Genomic DNA, 13675 nt, shown 5'->3' with positions numbered 1-13675 from the left:
GTTTGCACATTGGTTATTTAGAATAATTGAAAATTTGATGTAATATCAGCTACCTAAATCCCCAAGGCCCTCCAAATGATGCCTTAGCTAGCTTTGTGTTATCATTTTAGGGGGGATTCTCCAGCTGGACAGTTTTCTCCTCAATGCTACACCCTAGAAACATTTCCTGCATTTACATTTTCCTATGCACCTTGTTAGAACATAACAACTCACTCGTCAAGTGGTTTCAATAAAGTCTTATTATCTAACAGCACCAAATAGAAGCTTTGTAGAACAGAATAAAATCCGTGTATAAGAGATAAATAAAACTGACAAAGACAGACCCCTGCATACCACCCATCTCTTTCCATACCCCCTTCCTCCAGACATTACCAGGGCTTCAGAATTAGTCAGTTTGGCTCATGACACCTCGTAATACAGGAATAAACACCCCTCTTTCACACTTGGTGAGACTGAGCAAGTTAGCAGCCTCCCAGCTAGCCACAACTTGCAGTGGGTTCATACAGGACCAACCTCTGCTTCAAGCCTATGACCAAAGGACAGTGGTTTTTTTACACGTATGCACGTAAATAAATGAATATATAATCTATGCCTTTTCCTATGCCAGTAGAATCGTGTGATTACAGACTTTCCTCCACCATTCCCTAAAACATCTAGGATGACCTACTGCTGATGTATACAAGTTATTCACTAACCACAATACAATTCCTCTGGGACAAAATGAAGATTTTGTTTAAACTGGGCCAAGTCCACTGACTGTAAAGTGACTGATTTGCAATTTAAACACCATCAGCGTCCAACCTCCAAAGATATCTTCAAACTGCAGCGGATTTTGATGGTGTTTAAGGCTGATATCAAGGGCAAAAGTGCAAGCAATGGACAGACTGCCACCACACAGCAGAGAGTTGCACAACTGCATTACATCCTGCTTTGTTTCATAATAATTTTCCAAGCGCAATGAAGATTAAAAGTAGTGGTGGAGTGTACTGATTAAAAATAAAATAACCTATGACAAAAAGGTAAAGCATCCTCAAATGGCAAAATCTGGGCAGCATTAGAAGGAAATGAGCAAAGATTTGTTTATGAAGTGGATATACAGAGCAGGGGGGTATTCTGAAGAAAAAGTTCTGGAGAAGCATCACTGGGCAGTCTGAAATAAGCTGCCTAATAGTGGGACTTGGTCTCATCACAAGCGCAACTACACAGAAATAAAATGAAATACACTCAGCAGCCATTTTTCCCCTCCGTGTGTGTTGATTTGGAACAAGTGCTCTGCAGCGAGCCCCTCCCTGGCTCACATACAGCAAAAAAAGAAGCCCTTCATCCATTTATTGAACGAACACACTAAATTTCCTTCATGAACAATCTAGCCCCATCTTCCCAAGAGCCCCTGGAGCTGTGTCGGGCAGGGAGGGGAACCCTAATGTCATTTTAGGGTGCTGATGGATCCCTGCCTGGCGCAGGTCAATTTTTCCTGCGGACCGGAGGTTTCCACCGCACCGTTTCTCTAAGAAAAGCGCGTTCGGAGCCGCAGCAGAGCCCCGGGTACAGCAGCGAGAACATCCCTGGGAAAAGGGACTGCTAAGAGATCGCGGTGGCAGAATCTGAGCACCTCCTGAGACCCAACGCACAAAGCGCCGGCGATCCCGGGGCCGCCGCTCCGGCTCCCGCCACGCTGCCCCGACGGACACCGACGGCGCTGAGACGCGGCCCCGGCCAAACCTCCGCCTCCTCTTCCCCGAGGCCGCCGGGGACTCGGAGGCGACGCAGGACTCGGGCAGCCCATCCCCAGACCGGGGCTCCCCTCAGCGCCCGCCTCCAGGGTTCCCGGCAGCCCAGGGCTGAGGTACGCAGGCTCCGCCGCCGCCGCCGTCCCCTCAGCGTCGCCCGGGGGTGGGTGACCCCGGTCCCGCCCGCAGCAGGTGGGAGTGGGCAGTGGCGGCAGCGGCGGCAGCGGCCACGGGAGGAGCAGCGGCCCGAAATCCCCCGTTTCGTGATAGTTTCCGGCGGGCGGGCAATGGGTGAGTCACCGGCAGCGGCGGATAAATAGGCGGGCGCCTACCTGGGAGCGGCACTGGATTCCCGGCGCTCGGCACCCGCGGAACTGAGCCTGAGCCGCAGCTGTAGCCCCGTCGCAGCCTCTCGCATTCCCGCCGGGACATGATCCTGCCCTGCACACTGGTGGCCGCTCTCCTGGCTGCCGGCCACGCCGGTGAGTCTCGTCCCGTCCCGTGCCGTCCCGTCCCGTCTCGGTCCCTTCCCTCACGGGACAGGAGCGGGTCCGGCCGCGGGAGAAGCGTGGCTCAAACCACGAATGAGGTTTTCATTCTTTTCAGCTGCAGACGGAGTTAATATTTTCTTAGCGTTTTTCTTTATTTTCTTAACTTTCCAAATTATTTTGTGATTTCTTGAACGCTCGATGTATGGTAGAAAGGACGCCAGGTATCCATTGGCCTGTGCGAGGCAATGCAAGCCCTCTGAGGGGGTTTATTTCTGTCAGGAAACAAAGACAAACCAGTAACTTAATAACTGTTACCTGTAGTAGCCTGAATTGAATGGATGTTCATTTTTTGTCTCTTCCTGATAAGCATTAAACTTCAGAACACTGTCTGCCTGCTTCTAAAAAAAAAAATCGACTTAGTGAGATGAGAACACCAGAGAATATAAGACACTAATCAGAGTGTTTGGTTTCATTGCAGCCAACCCGTGTTGTTCCAACCCATGTCAGAACAGAGGAGTATGTATGACAACGGGGTTTGATCAGTATGAATGTGACTGCACAAGGACAGGATTTTATGGAGAAAACTGTACAACACGTAAGTATTTTAGATCTCTTTTCATGGAAATAAGGGAATCCAGTTCTAGGATTGCAGATTATTCTCAATAGCTGACTCACAATTCTCTTCCCATCAATGCTCACAGCGGAATTCTTCACGTGGCTGAGGCTCACATTGAAACCTTCACCCAATACTGTCCACTACATCCTCACCCACTTCAAAGGAGCCTGGAATATCATCAACAACATTCCCTTCTTACGAGATGCTATTATGAGATATGTATTAACATGTGAGTATGAGTTCCCTCTTCCAGCCATTGTAACTGGCAGTAGTTACCTGTAGGACTCCAGAATATTGCACTTGATTGGTCTGTATATAAAGTTAGCAAGCTAACACGTGCTGACACAAAAACAAACCAAAGAAGACTTAAGATTTCAGGATACACTTTGCATCAAATTGCTTATCAGCTGATAATCCAGGACCCAGTCCTGCTGTTCAGTAACTGTAATACCATTTAACATCATTAACTGATACGTATGGATTTTGTCAATGCAATTGCTACCAAAATTCATGGAGAAGATCTGGCCCTGTGATTTACTTTTTGACATAAAAGTACACTGTTTTTTTTAAAAATACTTTTTTTTTCTCTTTTTCAGCCAGATCACACTTGATTGACAGCCCGCCAACTTACAACAGTGATTATAGTTACAAAAGCTGGGAAGCTTATTCTAATCTTTCCTATTATACAAGAAGCCTTCCACCAGTAGGGCTTGACTGTCCAACACCAATGGGTGTTAAAGGTAAGGAATTAAACAAATGCATAATGGTAACTTCTAGGAATTTCTATTATCATATTCTCTTAAAAAATACTATGAGACCTGCTTGTCTATAACCATTTTACAGTGGTTATAGAATTTAAGAAGAGCCATGTATAAAGACCTAAAAGATAACTATTCTGGTTCTCATTATTGAGTTACATCCAAAACCAAACAATTATTTAGTTACGTCCATGAAATTTAAAAGTTTCTAATAAAATCAAGAAAGTAAGCATTGGAAAGTCTATGACTAAAACTAATAAAAAAGCAGGTAATTCTCTTTGTTTGCTTCTATCCTTCAATAATACATTGAAAGTCTCTATCCTTTTTTTTTTGTTAGGAACAAAAGTATTGCACAAACATAGTTGTCTTGAATATCTCACTTTTTCTCTTGCAGGTAAAAAAGAGCTCCCAGATTCAAAGCTGATCGTGGAGAAGTTTTTGCTGAGAAAAAAGTTTATTCCTGACCCACAAGGCACAAATGTGATGTTCACATTCTTTGCCCAACACTTCACTCATCAGTTCTTTAAGACAGACCACAAGAAAGGACCTGGCTTCACCAAGGGGCTCGGCCATGGGGTACGATCACAGCTTTGTCACTGGATCACAGCACTCAGTTGTTAGGAGCTACTGAGCATCTGGAATGGCACCTTCCAGGTTGTCAGGGTGCACATACACTGTGCAGCACCATTTGACACAAATCACTGGGCTTACCCCTCCTGTAACTCCTTAGGCAAAATTGCAGCACTCCAGAGCTTCTCTTCTGGGTCAGAACCTCTTGTGCAAAGCACGTGGTTCTACTTAAAGTACCTGCACAGTGATTTGCCTGACTTTTTCATTATTCCCAAGAGTCTGCTTTCACCTAAAGCATGTTAGATAAATTCTGGATGCTCACTGGCTCTGGACTCTTCCTGTCAGCTGCAAAGAAGTGCATCTAGCACCATAAATTATCTTGTGTGCTGCTAACTGTAGGGACTTAGTCTAAAGAGAGCCTCAAAAGCAGACTTGGATTTAGGATCAACAAGCAGCCTTTGGACAAAGAGCTCTTATAAGTGTAGTGTATATGTCTAAAACAGAAGGCTATAAAATATGCATGTGTATACAAAGAGCTGTCTGCATAAGAGAAAGCTGCTGACACTTTTAAACAGAGTCCTCTTAAGCTACCAGTCAATTTGAAAACTTTCTCTTATGTAGAGATGGCTCTAGTGGCCAGGAAATAATTTGGATTCAGCTTGAATGATACTTATAAGGTAACAATAATATAATTAAAAGGGAAACACTTAAGGGATGAGCTTCTGTAAGCACCCACAGAAGTGGTACCTTTCCTAAAATAGCATAAAATGCAGCTTGGCTTCATGTTGCAAATGCTTGTATTTTATAGGTTGACTTGAACCATATTTATGGAGAGACTCTGGAGAGACAGCTTAAACTGAGACTTCTAAAGGATGGAAAGCTAAAATACCAGGTATGTCTTACCTCAGAATTCCTGCCTTCTTACTGGATGACATATATTTCTTAAAACCAGCACTATGTGCATGGTGTAGTTGATCTAAAGTGTAAGCCTAAAGTCAGTACTAACAGAATCAACAGCTTCACTCAAAAGCAGCACAGCTTATGTGTGACTCTGGTTTTGCTCTTTCTCCCTCTCCCTGGCAGATGATTGATGGAGAAATGTATCCACCAACAGTGAAGGACACTCAGGCAGAGATGATCTACCCTCCTCATGTGCCTGAACACCTGCAGTTTTCTGTTGGGCAGGAGGTGTTTGGGTTGGTCCCAGGCTTGATGATGTATGCTACAATATGGCTGAGGGAACACAACCGGGTCTGTGACATCCTGAAACAGGAGCATCCAGAGTGGGATGATGAGCAGCTGTTCCAAACTACTCGACTCATATTGATAGGTGAGTGTCACTTCTACTCTAACCTTCTCTGGAGTGGGACACTTCTACCTGCAGTACATGGAGTAAGAGGGAAAGTTATTGCTTCAATTGGTGTGTGAGGGCATACAGCTGAGCCTTCATGACCTGTCACAGGGGTTGCATTTGGATACAGCTTCCTCCTAGCTATGTTAAAGGCAGAACTGCAGAAAACTAAGTAATACTTAGTTCCCTTATCTAAGGGAAAGAATAGTTAAAAGCAGTGAAAAGGTAGGAAGCTAAGGTTCGTTTCTCAGAGGGAAAGTGTGTGAAGCTAGATGACCTCAGACTCTCAGATCTTGTGGGTTTTTTCCCCTAGGATTGGGTCAGTTCAGATATGCTTAAAAAGAAAGGCTGTGGTGAAGTCTAAAGTTCAGGAAGTTATGTAAATTGTAATTCCACATACTTCTGTCTAATTGTGTGCTCAGTGGTATTTTGTCTTATGTAAACTTTGATGTTCACTAAGCTTGATAAGACCTTGCCCAAACTGTGACAGAAACAGTAAACCAAGACAATTGTATTAAGCAGCTCAGAAACTGGGAGTTGCTTTCCCATACCAACTTTCTTCATTTACCCCCTGCCTCTGTCCCAGAGAGCATTGTATAACTGAGCACAATGTAGGTACTGACGTGGGCTGTTCTGTAAAATGTACAAGGAAGCGTATCTTGGTATGCATGCAGGCCCTAGAAACACTTCTTTACCACAGCCAGAACTCTTGGGATCTTAAGTACTGTTCCACCCCTTACCCTTAGTCATATTAAGATATTTTATTATTTACTATGAGAGATTACAGAATGTTGAAGTGTTTGTTCTCCTGATCACTGTAGTGTTATTTATTTAGAATGGGATTTTCCCTTAGAGCAGGGTAACCACCTAAATTTTCTCATGAGATCAGTACAAATATTCTCTTCTGTTTCACTGACCAACAGGAGAGACAATCAAGATTGTTATTGAGGACTATGTGCAACATTTGAGTGGTTACCATTTCAAACTCAAGTTTGATCCTGAGCTGCTCTTCAACCAGCGATTTCAATACCAGAACCGAATTGCAGCTGAATTTAACACTCTCTACCACTGGCACCCACTCCTGCCTGACACTTTCCAGATACATGACCAGGAGTACACTTTCCAGCAGTTCCTCTACAACAACTCCATCATGCTGGAACATGGCCTTTCCCACATGGTGAAGTCTTTCTCCAAGCAAAGGGCCGGCAGGGTAAGTGACTTCTCAAGTTGCCTTGCGAACTGACAGAGACATGAACTGGGGGTGGGACAATGGGGTAGAATAAAACTATCCAAAACTAACAGTGCACTATCAAGGCACAACTTCATCATTCTTCTTGGGAGATCTTACTACTTTTCATCTTTATTAAATAGGTTGCTGGTGGGAAAAATGTCCCTGCTGCAGTACAGAAAGTAGCCAAGGCTTCAATCGACCAAAGCAGACAAATGCGGTACCAGTCCTTGAACGAGTACAGGAAACGTTTCATGCTGAAACCATTCAAATCATTTGAAGAACTAACAGGTAACAATTTTCATCCTTTTTCACAAAACAGGGCCTTTTTCTTAAGATGGCTAACAGAGTCCTGCAAGTCACTGGACTTGGATAGGACAGCGTTGCAATGCAAATAGGATTTTTTTCCACTTAACGTTTTTCTTCATCACTAATTACAGGAGAAAAAGAAATGGCAGCTGAACTGGAAGAGCTTTATGGAGACATTGATGCTATGGAGCTGTATCCAGGCCTCCTCGTAGAAAAGCCACGACCAGGTGCCATCTTTGGAGAAACAATGGTGGAGATTGGAGCACCGTTCTCTCTGAAAGGACTGATGGGAAATGCAATCTGCTCCCCTGAGTACTGGAAGCCCAGCACCTTTGGTGGAAAAGTGGGCTTTGAGATCATCAACACTGCCTCCTTACAGAAGCTCATCTGCAACAATGTGAAAGGCTGTCCTTTCACTGCCTTCCACATCTTAAATCCCGAACCCACAGAGGCAACTATTAATGTTAGTACCTCAAAAACAGCAATGGAAGATATCAACCCCACACTACTACTGAAAGAGCGATCTGCTGAGTTGTAAAACCCCATCTATTTATTTATTTAACTATATAATTTATTCTATTTATAGCTTAAAGTGTTTAAAAACACAAAAACAAAAAAACTTGAGCATCTTCATTGCCTTAGATTCCTTACTCAGGTGAGGCTTCCATTTACAAAAGGGATTTTCTGTGTTTGAGCTCTACAGTGATGAATCCCTTGTTTAAAATCTTCTGTAACAGAACTATGTATTCCAAAGTGGACAAAGGTTCCAACTTTTTTTAATGTTGTTTTAATACTTGACAAAGGGTTTTGGTGAGTTTTTTGTCTTTTCACTTGATAGGTCACAGAACACTACAAAAGCAAGTTACTGCCTCAGCAACTTCTTGAACTTGAAAAGAGGCCATTGAACTAAAAGTACAAGGAATTTTGCCTTAATGGATAGATCTTGAATTTGGTACAGGCACAAATGCATATACTTGAGACTCAGTTATTTATGTAAAGTCAGAAAATGCGTTGCATTTATCCTTGATACTACCTCTCCCTTGTTGCAAGTAAGGCACTTTGTACAGTAACTTATATGTTTGTTTTTTATGTGTAAAACCACTTTCATGTGGCACTATACTTTTTTAATTTAATTATTTAAAGAAAATAGAACTTCTCTTAGTTTCTACTTGTTTTGTAAGCATATGTCACAGAAGTATTATTTGTGTAAGAGGATGATAATAAGGTACTGAGCTTAGAAATAACTGACTCTCAGGCTGCAATACAAGGCTGCTTGTGTTTTGATACAGATGTTTTATTGTGTAAGTCTGGGGAAGTCTTAAACTTAGTCCAAAGTATTGGTTCTCTGGTCTACTTGATCATATAACTTTAATCTCTCACTTTAAGTACAGAACAGGCAGTATAGCTTTAGTTAAGGGTGTGACTGTAGTATAGCTCTGTGTACCCAAACCACAGAGACTGCTGGGAAATAATAAAAACTGAGAAGTCATGTAAATGTATGCAGCAGAAACTCAGAATTCAGAGTAGAGCTGGCAAAACTTCAAGGCACCATGTCTTGGAGGTAGCTTATTGTCTATGTACACAAGCTGTACGTGTGACTTATAGTTTTATTTATTGGGGAAGGAGGGATAATTTTTTTTTAAATAATTTATAAACAGAGGCATTTTAAGTAAGTGGCTTAAGCTTCATTAAAACTGGCTAGTTAGCACAGAATCTTCTCAACATATTTGTTCTGATCCAGCACTAAAATACCTAGTTTCATCTGGGCACATAAGAAGTTACACAGGATCTTGTACCAACACTTCAAAGCATATAAGGGTATCTTTTTTTAATTTCTAGAGAGGAAATGTAGAAGATGATCTTCCCATAAAAACAGCTGGGGAACTGTAGGTAAAAAGAAAAAGTCACTTCAGACTGGAATAGAGCAGCAACCTGGTATTCTCTGACCCTGCACAAAATTCTTTGGCTACTTGTGGAAAAGGACTTGAGCTTTATTTTCCATCTGACTCTCAAGCATTTGTAGAGGCTGGTGCATTGGCAGTAGTGTAGTTGGACTGTGACTTCTGCTTGTCTTGATTTGTTCAGAGACACCAATTACTTTGTGCTATGTAAGTTTGGAAGTGTTGGTGTGCCAAGCTCAACCAAGATCTCCTACAGTGACCATAGCAGTGGTTGGTTTGAGGTGGTCTTTGGTACAAATGCTTTGGGAGAAAGAAGGGCATTTGTTTTCCTTTTTCTTGTTGAAGCATGAAGAAGAGGAAAACTTCAATAGCTTTATATTTAAAGATGGTCAGTACTGTGAAAACCACTTAGACACTTGTAAAACACATAATTGTCATTCAGATCAATCTTTGAAACTTGCTTCAGAGCAGCCTTCTGCCATTAACAAGGGAAAGCATTTGTTGAGTCAAAAGGGAGACAAGTCTGGACAGATCTAGTTATTTTGGGCAGGTCAAGAGGAATTCCTCAGCCCATGTCATTTGAGTTAAGTTACAAGCTGCTTCAGAAAGGAATCATATTCACTCTGCATTTTGTACTCTGCAGCCACATTTCAACAGTCACTTACCTGTGACCCAACCTGCTGAGTTTGGCTGGGTTCAAGTTGCTCATGATAAATGTGTATGTTTGAGATTATTTATTTAAAGTTCTGTGAATTGTTTTTCACTTTATTTTTGTAGGACAAGGATGTTTTTAAAATGCAATTGTTTATATAAATAAATTGAAAACATTACCTCTATGGACTCATTCACTTGCGACTTCCTTCTGCAACATTTTGTATGAAACAACTCTTCCTTCTGATTTCCCAGTCCAGTTTAAATGGAGAATTCCAAGGAATTACTAATAGCATTGACTTCTCTCATATCTCAGCCACAAGCTGGCTGTAACTTAAAATCATCCCAATATGGTTATTTTCTCCATCTGGTCCCCAGTGAGAAAGCAGCTGCCATTCACAGGGGCCAACTTTGCTGTCTCTGGAGCATCCAGGCACACAGCAGAATATTGGAGCTGCCCGACACCAAGGTGCTGTAAACCAACCTCCCTTTGCTGCTCCTGAGTGCTAAGATTTTCCCAAACAGCTGTTTCTCTTCAAGCATAGCCTGCTCCAGAAGGGGAAACTGCTTTGGGACACAAACAACCCCTGGGCAAGGTGTTTGCAGTTTGTACCTCTGAAGCTGTGACAGCCACTTCTTCATTGCCTACCTTCTCTCTGCACAAGCATCCTTGATCACAGCTCCTGATTTATTTTCTAAGGAGTGATACAAGCTGTAAAGATGGGTGGGCACTGGGGCTGGGATTGTGCTCAGTGAAAACAGAGGCAGGGATTGCAGGAGCTCAGTGCAACACACTCCTCTCCTACAAAAAGCACCTCTGAAGCCACCCAGTCTCTTCCCTAGGTTTTAATATCTGATAATAAATGAGAGGAAGCTGTGAAAGGGACAACCCAGGGGGATCATACACCACTACTGCTTCAGTCAGCTCTTACCACCTCAACCAAAGGTGTTCTCCAGCACCCTTCTGTGCTTAGCCCCCCACTGTCAGCCCCTGGTTGACTGTCTCCAATACACCCCCATCCCAGTACTGCTGCCCTATCCCCTCACAACCTGTTCCAAGTGACCTACCCCATAGCCACAATCCTTCACCCAGGGTTACCTTCCTCCCAGCCACCCAAAATTCAATTTGGTCCAAGGCTCATCCCAGTGACCCACAGCTCTGTATTCCCAACAAGCCTCCAGCTCTGGGTACAGACAGTCCTCCTGCCTCTGCACTGTAGCTCCTGTCCAGATCCACCTGAATAGGCCCCTAAACACATACAGCAACTCTCCTCAACTTAAAATTCAGTCCTTATCCTATAGTGACCATCTTCAGCCCCCCAAAAATGCAACATCCCAAGGAACCTTCCGGGAGCATCACTCCAGATGCTCTCCTGGATGCACACAGAGGCTGTGGGTGAACAGAGGCACGTGCAGACCATGTGTGAGCAGCGTGCATTTTTTTTTCTTTAATAACCAGTCAACTCATTTGCTCTACAAGTTAATTCATTGCTGACATGTTTCTGTTTTGAGGGGAAGTCAAAGGAGGAAACGAGCAAAGGCAAGGCCAGTTGTTTCTGCAGGAGGAGGCCAGGCAGGCTACTGGGGCAGGATGGTGAGGTGATCCCCAGGGAGGTGTGGTGATGAGAAGGCAGTGGCGAGGTCACCTGCAGAGGTGTTTCAGGTGACTGCTAATTCCCTAATTCCCTAATTAGGGAAAGGTCTGTCCGGATAGATTCGGCACACAAAGGATGAGATAGTTCAATGGTGGAGAAGCTCCTCCTTCCCTCTGAGCAGGGGCATGTCCTGATGATACAAAAGGCAAGAATGTTCCTCTGAGAAAACCTGCCCTGCAAAATATTTGCTCTCCAGCCTGGACTGAGGTAACTGTTCACCCCTGGCAATGTAGAAAAGGGGGAAAAGAAGGCAGTGGAATGTCCCGCTCAAGAGTCCTGTGACCATACACCACCACCTTTACTGAGGGATTTTGCAGTACATCATTTGCTCACTTGCCCACAGCATAATAGCGTTTTTACAGGCACTGGGTCAGGGCCCTGTGGATGTCTGACCTGCTTTATTGCTCCCAATACGCTCACTGGAGGTGCCCTGACCTTTACGCTGGGGCACTCATGCTCCCAGGGCAGCCACTTTACCCAGGTTTCAGGAGGCATTTCCATCACAAGCAGCTTCTGCTTTGCTAAGAAACACCCCTCTGGCGTTCAGCATTCATCCAGAAAAGTCAGCAGGTGACTGACCAACCTGCAGGAAGGGCAGGGAGGAGAGAGGGAACCCAGGCAGAGAGGGGCAGGCACATCACTGGCCCCTTGTTTGGTCACAGCGACTGAAATAGGTGAACAGCTCTGGAAAAGCTTATTCCAGAGACACATTCTTTACTTTGGAAGACCAGAAAGGAAAATCTGTAAAAAGGAGGTGAGTGGAGAGATCCTAGGCATAAGAGCCACTCAAGGCAGCAATGTAGCAGTACCATATGTAAAAACAAAAAAACCTCTCTGGACAAAGCTGAGTGCTTGTCTTCCTTTAATCTGGAGTTCCAGTTTGGAAATAATGTACTGAGAGGTAACATAATTGGTTTCAAATTGCACTTTTTTTCCTCTGATACTTATTTTTTAAAAATTGGCATAAGACCTCCAGAGATTCCTGTACTTACTCTGTAAGTCCAAACATTTTCACTAATAATGGCAAGAAGAGAGTGATCACAACCAAAAAAAAAAAAACAAAGCCCCCAATCACTACAGTCCTCTGCCATTTAGGGATGACACAAATGAGAAGATGTCAAGAAAGTGCGAGGGGTAAAGGCTGCAGCAGCAGAAGCTCACAGATTTTCCTCTCTGGTATTTTCTTGGCTGAAACTCCTGAGGCCACACTAACAAACTTGGCACTCATAGCCACACCAAAGCTGGGGAGACCAGACAGTCAGAAGGGGCCTGGGCAAGCTGGGAGCTGAGCACCACTGGCAGAGCGAGGATATTAAAGCTTGTGAGGTCTCACTAATTTACCACAGAGTGAGGGCTGGGTGAAAAGGACTTGAGGTTTCACCCATGCTGGTCTCTTCAGCTCATTTCTGAGGCAGCCAAGCCATTTACCCAGTGGGTATCAACCATTAGACAGAAAACAAAGCACAGAACCCCAGAGCTGGGGGAAGAAGGCAAATAATGTTCAAAGCATTTGCTTTCAGCTGAAAACCCAGCCCACAGCAGGCCATGTCTACAGAAAGTTAAAAATACATTGGATCTCCTATCCAACTGTATCCCTAATTCCTTTGCCTGTTAATTAGTGGCTATTCCCACAAAGGTACTGGGAAAATGCAGTGTTGCCTAACTAGGAGCATCCTGCTTTCAAGATCTTTACTTTGTACAGTATTAAAGTATTAGTATGTGCTTCTGTCTCAGGATATAAACTCAAAAAAAGTGAAGGAGGCTCCAGCATTCTTGCTGGGCACTATTTTTTCATGGTAACCAGGTGTAGCTCATTACTTCAGGCTTACACAGTAGTGGATATAGGTGTGTGCAAGCATCCTTGTTCAAACCTGCCCTGCTGACAGGGAGTTTTAACACCCATTCATTTTCCACAAAAGGGCTGCATTTGTGGTTGAGTGTTCTATGAAAGCACACGAAACTTTTTAAACACAGACACACTGAAACAGGCAAAAAAAGTGAAAGCATGGTCATACTGAGCACCATGGGGCAGAAAGGGGGTAGCTGGAGAAGGCATGATCCCTAAACACCACCTTGCCTCATTCTGTTTTCCCCTATACCAAAGAAAATATTTCCATAAGCATTCAACAAGGATGAATGGTCCAAGTCAAACTGGCTTCAGCATAGTGCCAAGCTGTGGCTGCTGCTATGGATATTTCTGAATTTCTGCTGGCAGATCTTCAGAGATGGGAGGTGAGACCAAGATCCTGAGGAGCAGCAGAGCTTTGGTGGATGTGAAAACCCAGCTGAATGAGAGAGCATCAAATGTTCAATTTAAGTTTCAGCCCAAAAACCTGCAGTGAACCACGACAGAGCAACCAAATGTGCCTGAAAGCTGTGACGCTGAATTGGGATATGTTCTCCTGCACCTTCAGA

General features: G+C 43.8%; 1 protein-coding gene across 1 annotated transcript; it reads left to right on the top strand.

Moving 5' to 3' along the window:
• Positions 1-1852: 1852 nt before the first annotated feature.
• On the top strand, positions 1853-9790 carry PTGS2 (prostaglandin-endoperoxide synthase 2). Its single transcript, XM_071751088.1, has 10 exons — positions 1853-2212; positions 2700-2816; positions 2923-3066; positions 3434-3577; positions 3990-4171; positions 4974-5057; positions 5249-5495; positions 6440-6726; positions 6888-7035; positions 7185-9790. Exons 1-10 carry the CDS (start codon positions 2161-2163, stop codon positions 7589-7591), a joined length of 1812 nt encoding a protein of 603 aa, XP_071607189.1. The 5' UTR covers positions 1853-2160; the 3' UTR covers positions 7592-9790.
• The last annotated feature ends 3885 nt before the right edge of the window (positions 9791-13675 follow it).

The sequence above is a fragment of the Heliangelus exortis genome, chromosome 8 (assembly GCF_036169615.1).
Source record: "Heliangelus exortis chromosome 8, bHelExo1.hap1, whole genome shotgun sequence".
Classification (NCBI taxonomy): domain Eukaryota; kingdom Metazoa; phylum Chordata; class Aves; order Apodiformes; family Trochilidae; genus Heliangelus; species Heliangelus exortis.
Note: the sequence above shows the minus strand (reverse complement) of the source record. Positions and strands in the feature narration are given on the sequence as shown.

Excerpts from the sequence above, each read along its gene's own strand:
- PTGS2 (XM_071751088.1), top strand. The coding sequence starts at position 2,161 with ATGATCCTGCCCTGCACACTGGTGGCCGCTCTCCTGGCTGCCGGCCAC. Across the intron at positions 2,817-2,922 it reads TGGAGAAAACTGTACAACAC|CGGAATTCTTCACGTGGCTG; the intron begins GTAAGTATTTTA and ends CAATGCTCACAG. Across the intron at positions 3,578-3,989 it reads AACACCAATGGGTGTTAAAG|GTAAAAAAGAGCTCCCAGAT; the intron begins GTAAGGAATTAA and ends TTTCTCTTGCAG.